The sequence below is a fragment of the Cervus elaphus genome, chromosome 23, assembly GCF_910594005.1.
Source record: "Cervus elaphus chromosome 23, mCerEla1.1, whole genome shotgun sequence".
NCBI classification, from domain to species: domain Eukaryota; kingdom Metazoa; phylum Chordata; class Mammalia; order Artiodactyla; family Cervidae; genus Cervus; species Cervus elaphus.
In genome coordinates, this window is record NC_057837.1 from 60,753,699 (window position 1) to 60,772,553 (window position 18,855).

At 50.4% G+C, this 18,855-nt stretch overlaps 1 protein-coding gene across 1 annotated transcript; it reads left to right on the forward strand.

Moving 5' to 3' along the window:
• The first annotated feature begins 12,629 nt into the window (after positions 1–12,629).
• ID1 (inhibitor of DNA binding 1, HLH protein) lies at positions 12,630–13,796 on the forward strand. Its single transcript, XM_043883137.1, has 2 exons — positions 12,630–13,169; positions 13,341–13,796. Exons 1-2 carry the CDS (start codon positions 12,747–12,749, stop codon positions 13,380–13,382), a joined length of 465 nt encoding a protein of 154 aa, XP_043739072.1. The 5' UTR covers positions 12,630–12,746; the 3' UTR covers positions 13,383–13,796.
• Positions 13,797–18,855: the final 5,059 nt, after the last annotated feature.

Below are 18,855 nucleotides of genomic sequence, written 5' to 3' on the forward strand. Positions count from 1 at the left end.
GAGACTTTTTAAAAGACCTGAGAGATTGACCTGAGTCACAGTATTTGAGGTGTATAGCCCCACCCATGACCTGAGGCAAGGGTGCAGTCGGAGGGTACTTAGGGTTGGGGTGAGTGGAGAGGGTGGAACTGCTTCAGGCTTTTGGGGTGGGGAGGCACCTGGGCAGGCCCTGAGAGACACACCCTCAGCCGTTTCCGGGTTCCGGGCCCCAGGGTAAGAGGGGGCACCAGGTGTTCGGGGCAGGTGAGTCAAGGGAGGGCCCTCTGTTAGGCACCAGGCAGGAGTGAGGATTTCTGCTTCCGGGAAGGGGAGCTCGGGGCCACCAGTGCAGCCCCAGTGGGCATAGGGGGAACTTACTAAAGCCCAGCACCAGAAGGCCCTTGCCCAGTCGCCTTCCTTCCACCTCCATGGGCCTGCTGGGCCTTGCAGCAGGAGTGGCGGTCTCTGCAAGCTCTGCAGACGGTGCCCTGACTTGGGGCATCCCTGGTGGGTGGCATCAGCTTCTATGGCTGCCAGGATCAGACCAGCTCTCATGCATCTGCCCCTGGCAGAGCCCAGTTCTACATTCTGAGGCATGAGTTCCTGAGCACTGGGTGGGCATGGTTGAGTGTTTGTGTGTCCTCGGGGCTTATGCACAATACTGAAGTGTCTGTGTGTATATGTGTGTGTTGCAGGAGGTGCCTGCATGCTGAGTGGCTTCAGTCATGTCTGACTCTTTGCCACCCAATGGACTGTAGCCCATCAGGCTCATCTGTTGATGGGATTCTCCAGGCAAGAATGCTGGAGTGGGTTGTCATGCTTTGCTGCAAGGGATCTTCCCAATCCAGAGATTGAATCTGTGTCTCCTGCATTGCAGGCAGATTCTATACCCACTGAGCTACCTGGCAAGTGCTGTTGGGGGAGGTATCTACATCTAAAAAGACTATGGGGGAATTCCCCTGGCAGTCCACTTCACTTCTTGGTGGCTCAGACAGTAAAGAATCTGCCTGCAATGCAGGAGACCTGGGTTCGATCACTGGGTCAGAAAGATCCTCTGGAGAAGGGAATGGCAACCCACTCCAGTATTCTTGCCTGGAGAAGTCCATGGACAGAGCAGCCTGGCAGACTACAGTCCATGGGGTTGCAAAGAGTTGGACACAACTGAGCGATTAACACTTTCTTTCCAGTGTTTAGGACTCCAAGCTTTCACTGCCAAGGACGCAGGTTCAACCCCTGTTTGGGGAATTAAGATCCCTCAAGCCACCCAGTGCAGCCAAATAAATAAATAAATACAATTTAAAAGACATTGGGGGACTTCCCTGGTGGTTCAGTGGTTAAGACTCCGTGCTCCCAAGGCAGGGGGCCCAGGTTCAATCAGGGAACTAGATCCCACGAGTTGCCACAACTGAGATTTCACATGCAGCCACTGAATGCTGCAGCTAAAGATCCCATGTGCCTCAACTGAGACCTGGTGCAGCCAAAAAAAAAAAGAAGACTTTAGGAGTGGTGGGAGGCAGTATGGGGTCTTTGAGCTGGTGAAAGTGGTGCTGGTTGGGCATGTGCCCTGCAGGGAATCAGTGCCTGGGGGAGCCGGCTTGTGGATTTGCATTTGATTGTTTTCTGTAAGACGCGGGCACTGTGGGAGCTGTGTGTCAGCATCTTGATGTGAGCAGTATTGATCTGGGTGTAAGTGTCTGTTGTGTTTGGTGAATGTGTGTTGCAGTGTAGCGTGTATGTCTGGGTTGTGCTGTTGAGGGTGCTGTTGCAGTGTGTTGCTTTGGTGTGGTTCTGCTAGGTGTGGCAATTGGGTGTTTCGGTGTGTTGCCTCCTGGGTCTCTGTGTGTTCACTGATGTGTTGGTTGTACAGATTTGGGTGTTGGCTGTGTGCTCTGAGGTCAGCGTGCTGATTGTTCTTATCATGTGGTACTGTGCTGTGCATTCGGCAGGTTGCTCTGCTGGTTGTGTGTTGAGGTGTTGCTGTCAATGTGTCAGTCATGGTGTCAGTTTGTACCCATGTGCTGTGTTTGTTGTATGTCATTCAATGTGTGTGTAGCAGTGTATCTGTGCAGCTCTGCAGGCTTGGCCTGTGCTGAGTGACCTAAGATGGGAGGTCCCTGGGACCTGACTCTGTCCCTCCCTTTGGTCCTAAGACCCCAGGGCAGCAGTGGTCCTTTGTCAGACCACAGGAAGGCCCCACCTCACTCCTCAACTGCAGGGGACCCAGGGAGGGGCCCAGACTGGAAGGCTCCAGCCGCCTGTTCATTGTTCTGGGGCCTCTTTGGAAAACAGGATGGAAAGCAAAAGGTGGACTCAAGCCTGGACCCCTGTACTCTCCAACATGACCCAGGGGTCCAGCACAAAACCTCTAGGATGGAGGGGTGGCAACAGGCCTCATTTTATAGATGTGGAAACGTAGGTCCAGAATGGGAAAGGGACTTGGCAGAGGTTTCCACAGCTATTAGGGACAGATAGCTTGAAGTCCCCATACCCTCATGCCCCCATCCACAGTCTCCTGCTGGTTTGGAGGGTTGAAAACTTGAGGACCCCGGAAAGACACAAAACTATTCTGGCTCCCATTTCTGAATGCTTTCCAACCGATGTGTCATAATCTTGTGGATTAAGTTCAACTTTTGTCTCCATTTTGCACATGAGGTAACTGAGGACCATAAGGTAACCATTCATTCATTCGACAGATATTACTCTATTCTAAGTACTATGCTGTGTGACCTTGGGCAAGTCACTCCCCCTCTCTGAGTCAGGCCCTCCGCTCAGCTCCGGGGACATAGCAGTGACTGAAGGAGCTCACAGCCCTGAAAGGGTGTGGAGAAGATGGACAATTACCAAGAAAACGATGATCATTTCAGATGGTAATAAGTTCCATGAGTGATGAAGACCAGGAGAATGGAAAAGAAAGTGAATAGCCCAGGGAGGCTTTAAGAAGGTCTCTGAAGAGGAGACATCTGACCTGAGCCTTGCCGAATGAGCAGTCTTATAAAGGTCTAGATGGGCCTTCAAGGCAGAGGGAAAGGCCCTGAGGCAGGACCACAGTAGGTAGTAAAGGAGGCCCTGGGGCTGGTGAGACAAAGGGAGAGGCAAGAGGTACGGTTGGTGGGGCTGGGGGTGCTGTCAGGGCCTGCGCTTGGATTCTCTCCTCAGCATGATGGGCAGAGAGGAGTGTTGGCTGAGCACACAGTTCTGGGGGTAGAGTGTGCAGGGGACGCTTGTAGTCTCCCATTACGGGGGGGGTGGGGACAACCAGAGCCAAAGGTCTCTCCCCCGCAGCTCCGGCAGCCCCAGCCCAGAGGCGCCGGCCTGGCGGCTGGAAGACTGCACTGTGGGCACATCTGGGGAACAGCTGCCGGGCCAGGGCCAGAGCGGGTCACGTGGTTCAGGCAGGACCGCCCTGGAGCCTACAAGGCCAAGACTCCCGGGAGGGGCAGTGGGGAATGTGCCGGACATGTACACAAACCCTGCAGTGTAGACACACATGCACACAAGACCCTCAGCCCCTCACAGCCACTCTTTTAGGAACCAGACCACTTAGGTTCAATGCCACATCCCAGATGTGTGATCCAAAGCACTCAGCTTCTCTGGTCCCCAGTGACCTCAGCTGTAAAGGGGACATAGTATCACCACCTAAATCATGACTTGTTTTTCTCTCATCAACAAATACTCATTGAGTGCCTCCTGTGTGCCAGGCACTGCACTCTGCTTTGGGTCACAGCAGTGACGATGACCGCTGTGGTCCCTGCCCTCCTGAGCTCCTTATCTTAGGTTAAACTTGGAACCAGGCCTGACCCAGAGTGAGCACTTAAGAAATGGGAGCAAAAAAAAAAAAAGAAATGGGAGCCATTTGCCTTGCGCCCTGGAAGCCAGAGGAAGGATAATAAAGGCAGAAAGGAGCCGTGGTGACAGAGACATAATAACCAAAGACCTCGCCATTCATCACTTCCTGGAATAGCTTGTTTCATTCTCATAACCGCTCCACAGAGACAAATAAGGGTTAGGTCCAGTTTACACTTGGGGAAACTGAGGCACAGTTTATCAATGGAAGACCCAAGATTTCAAGGTGTGAAGGGCTGGGCCCTTCTCCTCTCTGGGCCCCAGTATTCCCATCTGTGAAATGGAGTACTGTATTCACACAGCTGCTGCCAGTCCCAGACAACAGCTGTGAAACTCAGAGGTGTGTGTAAAGGCTTTCTGAGGGACTAATGACAGACTTTATTTTGGGGGCCTCCAAAAGCACTGCAGATGGTGACTGCAGCCATGAAATTAAAAGACATTTGCTCCTTGGAAGAAAAGCCATGATCAAACTAGACAGCATATTAAAAAGTAGAGACATTGCCAACAAAAGTCCATCTAGTCTCATCTATGGTTTTTCCAGTAGTCATATATGGATGTGAGAGTCGGACCATAAAGAAAGCCTAGCACTGAAGAATTGATGCTTTTGTACTGTGGTGCTGGAGAAGACTCTTGAGAGTCTCTCGGACTGCAAGGAGATCAAATCAGTCAATCTTAAAGGAAATCAGTCCTGAATATTCATTGGAAGGACTGTTGTTGAAGCTGAAGCTCCAATACTTTGGCCACTTGATGCTAAGAACTGACTTATTTGAAAAGACCCTGATTCTGGGAAAGATTGAAGGCAGGAGGAGAAGGGGATGACAGAGGATAAGATGGTTGGATGGCATCACCGACTCGATGTACATGAGTTTGAGCAAGCTCCAGGAATTGGTGATGGACAGAAAAGCCTGGCGTGCTGCAGTCCATGGAGACTCAAAGAGTCAGACACGACGGAGCAACTGAATTGAACTGAAGGGCTAGTAGCGGAACCCTGGGGTGGGACTGTTGGGGGGTCATTTAATGAGTCCTCCAAACTTTCTGGCCAAAAGAATGGTCTGGGTCTGTTTTCCTAAGCTGGCTTGGTAGTGGGGTTGGGAGGCAAATACTCCCCTAATTCACACTACCAAGGAGAGGGACAAAAAAAATGCCCATTTGGTAAAAATGTAAACAAGGAGTCTTTATTCCAACTCCTTGTCACACCTTAAAAATGCTGGAGATAAAAACCAAAGTCTGGAAGTACTGAAAATTTTCTGGAGTGAAATGAAGCCAGATTTTTTTGCCCCCACAGGCTTAGGTGTGTGTATAGGGAGTGTCATTATTTCAACTGGCAAGTTTGAAGGGAGCACAGTGAAGGGAACATTTCAGGGGATCTGAAACCCCACCTTCCAGAGTTCACTAAAAACTGCTGGGAGCGAGGACTTCCCTGGCGGTCCAGCAGTTAAGATTCCACTCTTCCAATGCAGGAGGCATGCGTTCGATCCCTGGTCAGGGAACTAAGATACCACATGCCCTTTAGCATGAACAAAACATAAAAAAAAAAAAAAAAAAATTGGGAGCATAATTGCAACCAAACGGTTCCCAGAGGGCCAGGCCTAGACTTGAAAAGATGCTATTACTGTCTACTGTATGGTGAGTATCTGCTCTGTGCCAAGACCACAGTAGGAGCTTTGCAAAGCTTAATCTCAGTGACTCCTAGAAATAGCCTAAGGAGTTAGGAACTTCTATCATTTTGTCAATGAGGAAGCAAAGGCTCAGAGAGGTGAAATGTCTTGGTCCAGGTCACACAGTATAACAAGGATTTAAATCTTGAACTGTTAGACCCCAAGCCCTAACCCTTTACACTATTCTGTGGCCAACTGTCTCTCCTCAAATGATCAGACTTTTACAGGCCCCTTACACGTCTTCATTCAGGCCTTATCTCTTTGTGCTTTTCCCTCATAAAGTGCCTGAGGATAAGTCATCTCCTTTAGGAAGCTTCCCTTATTTCCTCCAAAATAGGACTCATCCTTTCTTTGTGTGGCTAATGCACATAGCAGGCAATTTGCATAATATAGTCTTTTTTTTTTTTGCCGGTCCCCCTTGCGGGGACGGTTCCCTACCCTCAGCCCTCGATGAGCAGGGCAAGGGGGGCAGGGTGGGGGCGCCCAAGGAGGGGCGCCGAGGGTTCCAGCAGTGACCCGAGGGAGGGGCTGGGGAGCCCCCGGCTCCCCTCCTGGGAGGGGAGGGGGCTTCAGGGAGACCCTGCCCCCAGTCATAATATAGTCTTGATATAGCTAACACAGGACCTGGCAGGAGGTGGACGCTCGTGAATGTGAGGTACACTTAACTATTGGGAGTCCTAATGGTCTCTTGACTTTCTCTCCTCTGTCTGCAAAGGATCTTTGAGAGTCTACCTCGTCCTAATCAGCAGTCAGGTCAGAGGGAGGTATACTAAACATTTGGAGTTTGCTTTTTTCTTACATAAAGTAGTACATAAATACACTTCTGTTTATAAATATATTCAAGGGGACTTCCCTGGTGGTCCAGTGGTTTAGAATCCACCTTCCAATGCAGGGGACGTGGGTTCAATCCCTGGTCAAGGAACTAAGGTCCTATATGCCATGAGGCAACTAAGCCCACATGCCACAAGCAAGGCCTACCTCAATCAAAAAAATATCATATATGTGCAAGTGATAATCACTTAGTCATGTCCAACTCTTTGCAACCCTATGGACTGTAAGCTGACAGGCTCCTCTGTCCATGGAATTCTCCAGGCGAGAATACTGAAGTGGGTTGCCATTTCCTTCTCCAGGGGATCTTCCCGACCCAGGGATCGAACCTGGGTCTCTCACATTGCAGGAGTTTCTTTATCATCTGTGCCACCAGGGAAGCCATATGTAAAAAATACCTGGTGTAATGGATCATAGACCTAAAGCTATAAAACTTCTGGGGAAACAAAAGAGAAGAGCTTTGTGATCTTGGGTTAGGCAGAGATTTTTTAAAAATATGACAAAAATGCATGACTCATAAAATTAAAAATTGATAAATTGAACTTCATCAAATTTAAAGCTTCTGCTCTTCCAAAAACATTATTAAGAGGATAAAAAAACCTAGACACACACTGGAGAAAACATTCATAAATCATTTATCTGACAAATGATCTGTGTTCAAAATTTATGAAGAAGTCTCAAAAGTCTATAATATGAAAAAAAAACAACCAAATTAAAAGAAACGGACAAAAGATGAAAGGGTGGCATGAGGGAGCCTTATGATGGAACTGCTCTGTGTATTCACCCTGGTGGTGATCACACAAGTCTACACATGTTAATAAAAATGCACAGAACTAAATACACACACATTAGTGCATGTTCAGTTCAGTCCAGTCACTCAGTCATGTTAGACTCTTTGCGACCCCATGGACTGCAGTACACCAGGCTTCCCTGTCCATCAGCAACTCCGAGAGCTTACTCAAACTCATGTCCATTGAGTCGGTGATGCCATCCAACCATCTCATCCTCTGTCATCCCCTTCTCCTCTGGCTTTCAATCTTTCCCAGCATCAGGGTCTTTTCCAACGAGTCAACTCTTTGCATGAGGTGGCCAAAGTATTGGAGTTTCAGCTTCAGCATCAGTCCTTCCAATGAATATTCAGGACTGACTGGTTGGCTCTTCTTGCAGTTCAAGGGACTCTCAAGAGTCTTCTCCAACACCACAGTTCAAAAGCATCAATTGTTCAGTACTCAGTTTTCTTTTTTTTTTTAATTTATTTATTTGGCTGTGTAGGGTCTTACTTGCAGCACATGGGCTCTTTTGTTGCTCCTCATAGTACGTGGACTTCCTTGCCCTGGGGCATGTAGGATCTTACTTCCCCAACCGGGGATTGAACCCACATCCTCTGCATTGCAAGGCAGATTCTTAAGCACTGGGCCACCAGGGAAGTCCAGTACTCAGCTTTCTTTATGGTCCAACTCTCACATCCATATATGACTACTGGAAAAACCATAGCTTTGACTAGACAGACTTTTGTTGGCAAAGTAATGTTCTGCATTTTAATATGCTATCTAGGTTGGTCATAACGTTTCTTCCAAGGAGCAAGCATCTTTTAATCTCATGGCTGCAGTGCATGTAAATCAGGTAAAATCTGAATCTCACCAGAAATCAGGTGAAATCTTGTTGTGATATTGTACTGTAGGTAGGCAAGTTTCCCATTAGGGAGACTGGGTAAAGGATATAAGGTGTCTCTGTTATTTCTTACAACTGCATGTGAATCTACAATTAGCTAAAAATTATTTTTATGAGCAAAAGAAATGAATATCAAAGGAGATAATGGATAGCATATAGGCACATGAAAAGATGCTCAATATCTTTAGTCATTAGGAAAATACAAATTAATACCACAGTGAGACACCACAACTTATCTTTTGGAATGGCTTTTAGCTTTTATTAGCCATTCTCATGGACAAGCATACAACTGTTAGAGAAGACATGGAGGGAAAGTGAATGGAATGGGATACTGATGGGAATGTAAAATGATGCAAAAACTGTGGAAAAGAGTTTAGCAGTGTTTTTTCTTTTCTTTTTTTGGCTGCAAGGCTTGCGGGATCTTAGTTCCTGGACCGGGGACTGAACTCATGCCCTCAGCAGTAAAACTGTGGAGTCCTAATCACTGGACTGCCAAGGAGTTCCCAGCAGTTTCTTAAGAAGTTAAATAAATAGCTTCTATGTAACCCAGTCATTTCACTACTAAGTGTCTACCTAGAAGAAATGAAAGCATCGATTCATAGAAATACATGTATATAAGAGTTCATTGCCACTTTATTTGTATTAACCGTAAACTGTAAACAGGGACTTCCCTGGTGGTCCGGTGGTTAAGAATCCGCCTTGCAATGCAGGGAACACAAGTTGGATCCCTGGTTGGGGAACTAAGATCCTACATGCCTCAGAGCAACTAGGCCAGCAGCTCACGGCAAGGACTGAGCCCTCACACAACTAGAGTCCGCAACCGCACTGATACAACAAAAATCCATCGAAGATTCCCGCCTGCCGCAACTATACTAGAAGCAGCCAAACCCAAAAAACTGTAAACAACTCAAATGCTCATCAACAGGGGAGCATTTGGTATAATCCACAGCCTACTTACTACTCAGCAATAAGAAGGAATAAACATTCTCAAAATAATTATGCCAAGTTAAAGAAACTAGGCTGAAAACGCTTTAAGAAATTAGAGTATATACTGTGTACATTATATACTGTACCTCGGTATATAAAATGATAGAAAATGCAAACAGATCTATAGAGTGCTTAGGCACTGGGTGGAAGAGGCAGGAGGGAGGGATTTCAAGCGGCAGATTAAAACTTTTAGGGGTGATGAAGCATATACTTTTCCTAAACGTGGTGATGATGCATGGGTTTATGTATATGTCAGACCTTATCAGATTGGACACTTTAAATATTTGCAGTTTGTGTATGTCAGTTATACTTCAACAACACTGTTTTAGGGAATTCCTTGAAGGTCCAGTGGTCAAGACTTGCACTCTCACTGCCAAGGGCCCAGGATCAAGCCCTGGTTGGGGAACTAAGGTCCCACGAACCGAGTGCTACACCACAAACAAACAAAAAACAAAAAACATTGTTTGTTTATTTGTTTTTCTCAAAAAAGGATGAAATATCTCTGTGAAGATTACAGTGAAATTTTGATTTCATATTGCTTCCCTTCCCTTCTCAGATAATCTTAATAATTTAGTGTCTACCCTAGTATTCTTTTTTTAACTTTCTTATATTTCTTTTATTGATGTGGAGTTTAAATACAATGAAATGGACAAATGTATATAATTTAAAATATTTTGACTAACTCATACACTGTGTAACCTACACCTGTAACCTGTATGACCATGGACCATTTCTATTCCTCTAGAAACAGTCCCTAAATTCCTGGCAACTCTCACTCTCCACTCCCAGAGGCAACCACCATTCGGATTTCTTTCCTCTAGATTAACTGTGCCTATACTATTCTTCATGTAAAAGAAATCACACAACGTTGTGTTTGAATTTTTTTTTCTATAGCATAATTTTCTCTCTTGTTTTAAAATCATTTCCAGATCCACATGTAATTGGGATCAGTAAGAGGGCCTGCCTTGACCCCCGGTCTAAAACTTGCTTTCTCCACCAACAGTAGGATCTAGAAATGTCTCAGAGCCATGCTTCCCACCTGCTGCGCAGCCAGGTCACTGCGTTGATGCCTCATTCATAATTTATATCATGTTGATGGACATTTACACTGTTTCAACTTTCCCCCTTGCAAGTGGCACCTCAGTGAAACATGTTGAACAGATATCCTTTGTGCCCCTGTGTGTAGGTTTCTCTGGAATTGATTCCAGCAAGTAGAATTGCTGGATCAATTAATAAACACTAGGTAATGAATAAATATTCTAATTTCCTCTGGTTGGTCCTTCCAATTCTTTAGCAATTCTTTTGCACAGCACAATGTTCTCTTCAATCATTAGAGGGGGTTCCAGGTGGCACAGTGATAAAGAATCTTCCTGCCAATGCAGGAGACACAGTTAAGATCCCTGGGTCGGGAAGATACCCTGGAGTAGGAAATGGCAACCAGGTCCAGTATTCTTGCCCGGAAAACCCCACGGACAGAGGAGCCTGGTGGGCTACAGCCCATGGGGTCACAAACAGTTGGATAGGACTGAATCACTGAGCATACACACACACACACACACAAACAAGACCTAGGGAGTTGGGAGAGTTTGTTGTTGGTGGTGGTGGTGGTGGTGGTGGTAGGGTGTTAAGGGGGTGGATGGAGGAGTCCAGTTAATTAATTAGTGATCTCTCTCCTTTGAAGCTGGTCTCAGGGATCAGTTTTCCTGCTTTCCAGATGTGGAGGCAGGGGGCCGGTTTATCGGCCCCTCCCCCCAAACAGTGGGAAAAGGAAACTTGCTGATACTTAGTGAATTAATTGCAGGGGGAAAATGGGCCATAACATCATCCTCTCCTTTGAGCACAGAATTTTAGCCTGGCTAACGCTGTGTGACTTAGGGGGGCTATTCTAAGCCTCAGTTTCTCCTCTTCTAGCCTACTCAGGGTTCTTGAGGCCGACTGCCTACCCTGGCAGGAAGGCACTGCATGGCAATCAAGTGTCCTTATTATCATAATGCAGCCATTACAACTCAGGCTCCTGGGGAGCTTTTTGAGCATCAGTTTCCTTCTTTGTATAAAGAAACCAAAGGTGTCTCTGGTGGCTCAGCCATATAGAATCCGTCTGCCATGCAGGAGACCCCCAGTTCCATCCCTGGATGGGGAAGATCCCCTGGAGAAGGAAATGGCAATCCTCTCCAGTATTCTTGCCTGAGAAACCCCATGGGCAGAGGAGCCTGGCGGGCTACAGCTCATGGGGTCACAAAGAGTCCGACACGACTTAGCAACAACAACATAAAGATGCCGGAATCGGGTAAGGTTGATAAAGCAAACTCTTTACATAGTGCCTGGCTGGAACGGAATATTATTCTTACGAACAGAATAATTCATCACCTTTATCATTACCGAAATACCAGGCAGACGTTAGGGCTCAGAGAGAGCCCGAGAGGGTTACTCAGCTAAATTCACCCAGCAGCAAAGTTGGAATCCGAAGTCTTTCCCCAGGCGGGAGCGGGGAACTAGAGAGGTGGGGAGGGGGGTGGTGAAGAAACCTCTCAAGCGGCCCGCGCTGTGGGCCTGGTGGAGAGATTCCCAGGTGTGGGGCCGGGAGGTAAGGTGACCCTTGCTCAGCCACCGCGCCCGCGAGGAGCACATTCCCAGGCTTCCCACCCGAGGTCTGCAGGTGACTGGCGGGGCTGGGGGTAGCTAGGGAGCGCTGAGGCCCGGTTTGCCGTCTCCATGGCGACCGCCCTCACGGCGCCAGCCTGACAGCCCGTCCGGGTTTTATGAATGGGTGACGTCACGGGCCTGGCGTCTAACGGTCTGAGCAGCTTGTTCAGACGCTGACACAGAGCAGCCCTGGGAGTGGGGGGTTGGGGGAGGGTGGGAGGGGGACGACGAGAGCTCCGCAGCTGCCGCGCCGTGGGAGGGAGACCCTGATCCCAGCGGTCTTTGGGGGAAAAAAGCCAAAAAGGGAGAAAAAAAATTTAATTACTTAATGATGCAGATTTGGGGCTGCAAATTCAGGGGAGAAATCAGGGAAGACAGCCCACTCTGGGTGCCTTTTTCTTGCTCAGGTCCCAGGGGCCCAAGCCCCCCGTCGTGGAGGAAGATTTTCCAGAATTAGTTGCTCCCATCCTGAGGGGCCTGGGTAAGACTGCCCGGTCTCAGGAACAGTCACCAGCAGCGTTCTCTGGGAATTGGGAAAGGAGAACGCCCCCCCTCCGGGGGGGGGGGGGGCAGAGTGTTAGAGGGCCAGCTTTAAATATCAGCTCAAATATTGGGAAGATCAGAGTCCCAGAGGTAATCTTCCAATAGGGTCCAGAAGCCCACGCTGCTTCTCCGTCGGAACCTCAGTTTCCCTCATCTGTAAAATGGGACTGGAGAAAAGAGAACATATCCCTGAGAAAACTGACTCTTGGAATCTTTTCGTGATCAGTAATAACCGGTTTCTCCTTCTGGGCAGCCCTCGGCTCCACTAGCCATCTTGTCCCCCGCCTCCCACTCTCTCTTGTCTTGCGACTCGAGTCGCTTTTCCACGCGGGTGAGGGTGCTCTAGGAGAGCAGGAGGCGGGACCCAGAAGCCCTCCAGGCCACGCCCCTATGCCTTCCATTGGCTGTTTTTGAACATCTGAGCCCGCCCCCAAGGAAGGGGCGGGGAGGAGCGCGGCATCTTTATAAAAGTCGGGTAGGGGTACTCGGGTAGCGCTTTTGCATTGCCGTCTTTCTCGGGTTCGCAGCTCTTTCCCCCACTCCCGGAGTCCTTTTCCTCCTCCGTCCGCTTCGTTTTCTCCCGACGCCGGTATCATGAAGGTCGCCAGTGGCAGCGCCGCGGCCGCCGCGGGCCCCAGCTGCGCGCTGAAGGCCGGCAAGGCGGCGGGCGGCGCGGGCGAGGTGGTGCGCTGCCTGTCCGAGCAGAGCGTGGCCATCTCGCGCTGCGCGGGCGGCCCCGGGACGCGCCTGCCGGCCCTGCTGGAGGAGCAGCCGGTGAACGTGCTACTGTACGATATGAACGGCTGCTACTCGCGCCTCAAGGAGCTGGTGCCCACCTTGCCCCAGAACCGCAAGGTGAGCAGGGTGGAGATTCTCCAGCACGTCATTGACTACATCTGGGATCTGGAGTTGGAGCTCAACTCGGAATCCCACGTCGGGACCCCCGGGGGCCGGGGGCTCCCCGCCCGGGCTCCGCTCAGCACTCTCAACGGCGAAATCGGCGCCCTGGCGGCAGAGGTGAGGTCCAAGTTGGAGTAGATCACTTTTCTTTTACGGAAGAGGACACTTGAGGCTCAGAGCGGGAGGGGGTGCTTGACCCTATATTCGCCCCATCCTTTCGGGCACCTAGGTGCTCAAGGATGCCCAAGTAGATCGTTTAAAAACAACAACTCTCCTCTCTCTTCACAGGCGGCGTGTGTTCCAGCGGACGATCGCATCTTGTGTCGCTGAAGCGCCGCCCTTGGGAGCCGGCAGACCCCAGCCCCCCAGGGGGCGAGAGGAATAAGTGTTTCTGGTCCTTCCAGGCGCCTCGCCGGAGCTGGGAAGGAACAAGACCGATCGGCGGCCACCGGGGCGCTTGCAGGATCCAGCCCGGGTCTGGGGGACTGACAGGGCAGGCTGACCCTCCCTCCTCACCCACCAGCCACCAGAGACTTGGGGGAGTCCCCCCTCGTGTGTTTCTATTTTTTGAAAAGCGGACATTTAAAAAATGGTCACGTTTGGTGCTTCTCAGATTTCTGAGGAAATTAATTGCTTTGTATTGTATATTACAATGATCACCGACTGAGAATATTGTTTTACAATAGTTCTGTGGGGTGTTGTTTTCTTTTTTGGTTGTTGTTATTAAACAAATACTTTAGATGATGATAAAGCTTCAGTGACTTCTTGGATTGTTGGGAGGGACCTGGGCTGGTGGTGACCCCTGACCCTTTTCACAGCTGCTGCTGGGGGAGGGGAGGGAAGGCCACATCTGGCCCGCCGCTTTTACCGACCTGAAATGAATGTTTCCGGTGTCTTTAAAATCTATTCTCCCCCCCCCACCCCGCCCCATCCCTGGCCATTTCCCTGCTCCCCAGTGTCATAAAATTAAATCCTCAGACTTTAGGGTTTCTCAAAGTGGTCATGGGGCCATCTGGGTCACCTGGGGAGGTTGTTAAATGCAGATCAACCTGCCAAGGCCCCCTCTGGGATGAAGAGTATCAACAAGCCGGTTACTTGGGAGAACCGGGTCACTGGACCTGCATGTTGGCTTAAATGGAGGGGGGGTAGTGAGAACCTCAGCTTGTCAGGGACAAGACTTCCAAGTTGCCCCATTCCCCAGGAGGAGGCGCCTCTAAACCCTGGGCCACTAAACCCTGGATCCCAGCAGGCTGCCCCGGGGCTTCAGCTTTGTCCAAGTGGGTGAGCAAGTTGGCAGGACCAGACCAGTCACAGCTGCTGGGCCACCTGCTCTTGGGTCTGGACTCTGCCCCCTCACCCTGGCCAGGCTGTGCCAGCAGCCCAGGGCTTCTGTGTGGGCAATGAGGAGGAGTGGGCGAGTAAGTCCACAGCTCCTGAGCTGGAAAATGGTGTCCTTGGCAAGGACCTATCTGCCTGGACCTGTGCGTGGGTTTGTACTCATGGGGGAGTGCACATGAGTGTCTGGGCCTGTGTGACATGAGTGAACTGGTAGTTACCCTGAGGGGCTGGGTCATCTGTTGGTGTGCAGGCCTGGGGGTGTGGATGAAGATACACGTGGGGATGTGTGCAGAAGGGCAAATGTGAGCCCATGTGTTCTGCAGATAAGTGAGCCAACTCCAGCTGTTTGGGCTTGTGGGCTCTGCTGAAATGCATGGTGGCACCTCTGCCTGGATCTGGCTTGATGGTTGGGTGTGAGTGTCTGGGGACTGGAAAACTGCACTGGGTGTCTAAATGTGTTCTGTAGATTGGCTGGCATTCCTGGATCTCTGCTGATCTGGGGATAGCGGTGAGGGGTAGGTAGCTTTTCATAGGCAAACCCTTCCTCAGAAGTTTAAGTACCAACTTTCAGGGCAATTGTTAGACCCCTGGGGACACCAACAGTCAGTATCCCTACCAGGCAGCTGCCAGGTATTACACAGGGAGAAACAGCCCCAGAAAGGGCAAAGAACTTGTCCCAGAGAGGGCAAGGACTGTTAATATATTTTGTCAATAAAATAAATAGCACCTACTACCACAAGCCTGACTCTCCTCTCAGCCGTTTACATAAAGGATTTTGTGGATCCTTGTGGAGCCAACAGCAGGATTGCGAATAACAATAACAATGAAGACTGCCTATTGAGCACTAAGCCAGGTACCACCTCCTCCCCGAGCACATTCTAGACTTTATCAAAGGGAACAGTATTTGGAGGTAAATCGGATGCCTTCCTACTGCCCACCCAGCTCACTACGGGCTGCTGTTTGACAGCATCAACTTCCCAGAACTGCTGTAGAGAATAAATGAAATAGAGCACTTAGCACGCAGTGTTTGATAGCTGTAAATTATCATTATTAATTGTCGCCTGTACGTCCTTGGAGTGTCCTGAGTCACACGTGTGCACTCCCTCCCTCGCGCCCCCCTCCCAGCCGCCCACCCACCGGGCGGTGGGCGTGTCCCCGCGCGTACCCCCTCGCGGCGGGGCCCTTTTCCAGGGGAGGAAGGGGCTGTGCCGCGCCGGGGGTAGGCGGGCCACCTCCTCCCCCTTGCAGGCACACTCTGGCCTCCACGTTTCCCTCTTTTCCCCTTTGGCCCAGGCCCAGCCCATCTGGAGGCCGGCTCGGCGGCGGCCTGGGAGCGTTTCCATCAGCTGGGCCCGAGGAATGCGGAGCTATTTAACCTGAGCATCCCCAGGTGTACGGAGGCGCCTGGCTGTCTGGGGCCCGCCGCCTTTGGCACGGCCGCGCTAGACAAACAGCGAGCCGCCCCCGCCCTGCCCCTCCGCCCGCAGCTGCAGCCGGGCCTGGGAACGGGCGGGCGCCGGCGGCTTGCATAAGAGGCTCGGGCCCCGCGCAGGGAGGGGGCGAGGGGGGGACGGGGCCGCCGCGGGGTGGGGGGTTGTGAGAGCTAGAGGGTGTGTGTGCACGTGTGTGCGTGCGTGTGTGCGTGCGTGTGTGCTGCACACAAGACCTTGCTCCTTTTGGGCTGCCGCTTGGGAAATCATTAACTCCTTAACTGTGTTGGACAGGGCGCGGCAGGAGCTGGGTGGGGGGAAGGCCGCAGAGAAAAACCGGGACAAAGTTCCTTGCACGCTGGACCTTGCCTCTCCAAGACTGTGGGCCCCAAGACCTAAAGGATATTTTTTTTCCTTTAACAGACACTTTCAGAGCGCTTATTATGTGCCGGGTACTATACTAAACTCTTAAAATTAATTTGGTTAATCCTACTCACAGCTGTCTGGGGGCAGTGCTGTCATATACTCATTTTAATAATAGCGACGACAGCTGCACAATAGTAAAGGGAAGATAAACGTTTTAGTAGGTAGGCTGGTAGAACACAGCCTCTGAAGCAGCCTGGAGGCTTCCCAGGCTGGGAAGGAGAAGGCTGGGAAGGGAGGCCCTTCCCTGGAGGCTTCACCTGTCTTAGCCTCCACTTTCTCATCTGGGAAATGGGCTCCAGAACCTCAGCCTCAGGGATCCATTGAAGGGCTGCAGATGGAAAGCTTGGCACCAGGACTGGCTCCCTGTAGGCTCTAAGGTACATGTTGGTGTAAAGCCCTTACCAAGGGGGTTGACTCATGAGCCCGTTAGGTGTGTAAACCCACTGCTAGTCCTACTTTTCAGATGAGAAAAGGGAGACCTTGGAGAGGTGAAGTGACCCACACGAGGCCACGTGGGAATTCTGACTTAAACTTTCTGGAAACTTAGCTTCTGAGGGGCTGCATTTTTCCCACAAGAGGTCCAGTCTAGCTTTTTCGTCTTATTTCCAATGTAAATCACACCAGGTCATTACGTATGCTTGTTTTAAATGCGTAAACTGGAAAAATGCAAGGCATAATATATATCCCAATTTTTGCAACTTATGTTTTGCTTAATTTTAAAAAATCTTAACAAGAGCCTAGAAAAATAGAACTCGCCCAGGCTCTCTTGTCCTCTAAGAGGTCCTAGGCCAGGTCCCGTGTGACCTGGCTCTGAGAGGACAGTGGCACAGCGGGGTACAGGTCTTGAACCCGGTAGAGACCAACCGAACTGTGGACACATCTGCTTGAGGGACGCCTGGTGGCTGAGGGATCACTAGGCTCTGACCTCTGGGTGCACACGCCCCTCTCCACAAGGGTCAAGGGGGTTTCGTGGGCAAACACCAACCTTATACCTGCCAATCTGAGTCACCCAGACCTCAGAGTGCTCCTGGAGCCCCTTTCCCTACCCCATTGCCTCCTGAGACTAAGACTCAAGGGTGAAACCTTTCTTCATACCAGCTACTCCTATTGAGGCCTAGGGACTGTGCCCAGGGAGGGCTCCCCACTGTCCAGGTCACAGGCTGCAAGGCTTTCTAATGACAGGCAGGCCTGGGAGCCCAGCCTGGCTGCCAGAGGGAAAGGAGGTGAGTCATGGCCCAGCCAGGGTCCAGGCTCTGCTTTCCGGGAAAGGGAAGGGAAGGGAAGAGAGGAAATCAAAAGGCCTGGAGGCACACAAGGGGGCGGGCCGTTCTTATCTTCCCGGGACCCACCCTGGCTGGTGCTTCCTGACCCAACTCTTGCAAAATTGGTTTCCCAGCGATGCCCCCAAGAGAGGCTCCATGGGCCTTACAGGGTTGCATCAGAGCCTTGTGCAAGGGCTAGCTGACGGGGAGGGCGGTGGCTGCAGGCCAAGAGCAGGCAAGGGAAGGCAGACTCAGATTCTAGGCCCAGTGCCACGTCTCACGGACACTTGCCACCTCCCTGGACCTCAGCATCCTTACCTTTAAAATGGGTTGTCACAGCCACTGTTCTGAGGTTTCAGTGACATCATCCTTGGCCCACCCACTCTTCAAGCCCCACCCAGGCCAGGCCTCGGTCATCCCTACCTGGAAAACTGTACCAGCCCCAACTGGTTCATTCAGCGAACACAGTTGGCTCTTGAACAACATGGGTTTGAACTACACTGGGGTTCACTTATAAGCAGATGTTTTTCAATAGTAAATATTATAGGACTGGGTTTCCCAGGTGGCGCTAGTGGTAAAGAATCTGCCTGCCAGTGCGGGAGAGGAAGGTTTGATCCCTGGGTCGGGAAGATCCCCTGGAGGAGAGCATGGCAACCCACTCCAATATTCTTGCCTGAGAAATTCCATGGACAGAGGAGCCTGGCGGGCTACAGTGCATGGGATCGCGAAGAGTCGGACCCAACTGAGCACACACACACGTAGGACCACACGGATGTGGGGTTGGATGAAACCACTGATGCAGAAGCATGGATACAGAACCCAGGATAAGATGGCCTGACTATAAATTTTATGCAAGTTTTCACTGCATAGGGTTGGTGTCCCTAACCCATGCATTGTTCAAAGGGTCAACTGTAGTTACAAAATTTCTACATATGCTCGGAGTGGGTTGCAGAAGCTAAGACTTTAAATAAAAATCCATGCCCTCTTGAAACATTCCTAGTAGAAGAAGACAGACAGTAAGTAAATATGCATATGCATAATCAGAGGTGGATTTACCCTGAAAAAACTGAAGCTTAAACTTCAAGCCAAAGAGCTCTAGCAGTGAGGTGGTTTTGTGTGTGTGTGTATGTGAAAAAGTGTAAGTGTTAGTTGCTCAGTCATTTCAGGCTCTTTACAACCCCATGGACTTCTCTGTCCAGGCTTCTCTGTTCATGGAGTTCTCTAGGTAAAAATACTGAGTGGGTAGCCATTCCCTTCTCCAGGGATCTTCCCGACCCAGGGATCGAACCCAGGTCTCCTGCATAGCTGGTAGACTTTACGGTCTGAGCCACTGTGTTTGTAAAATGT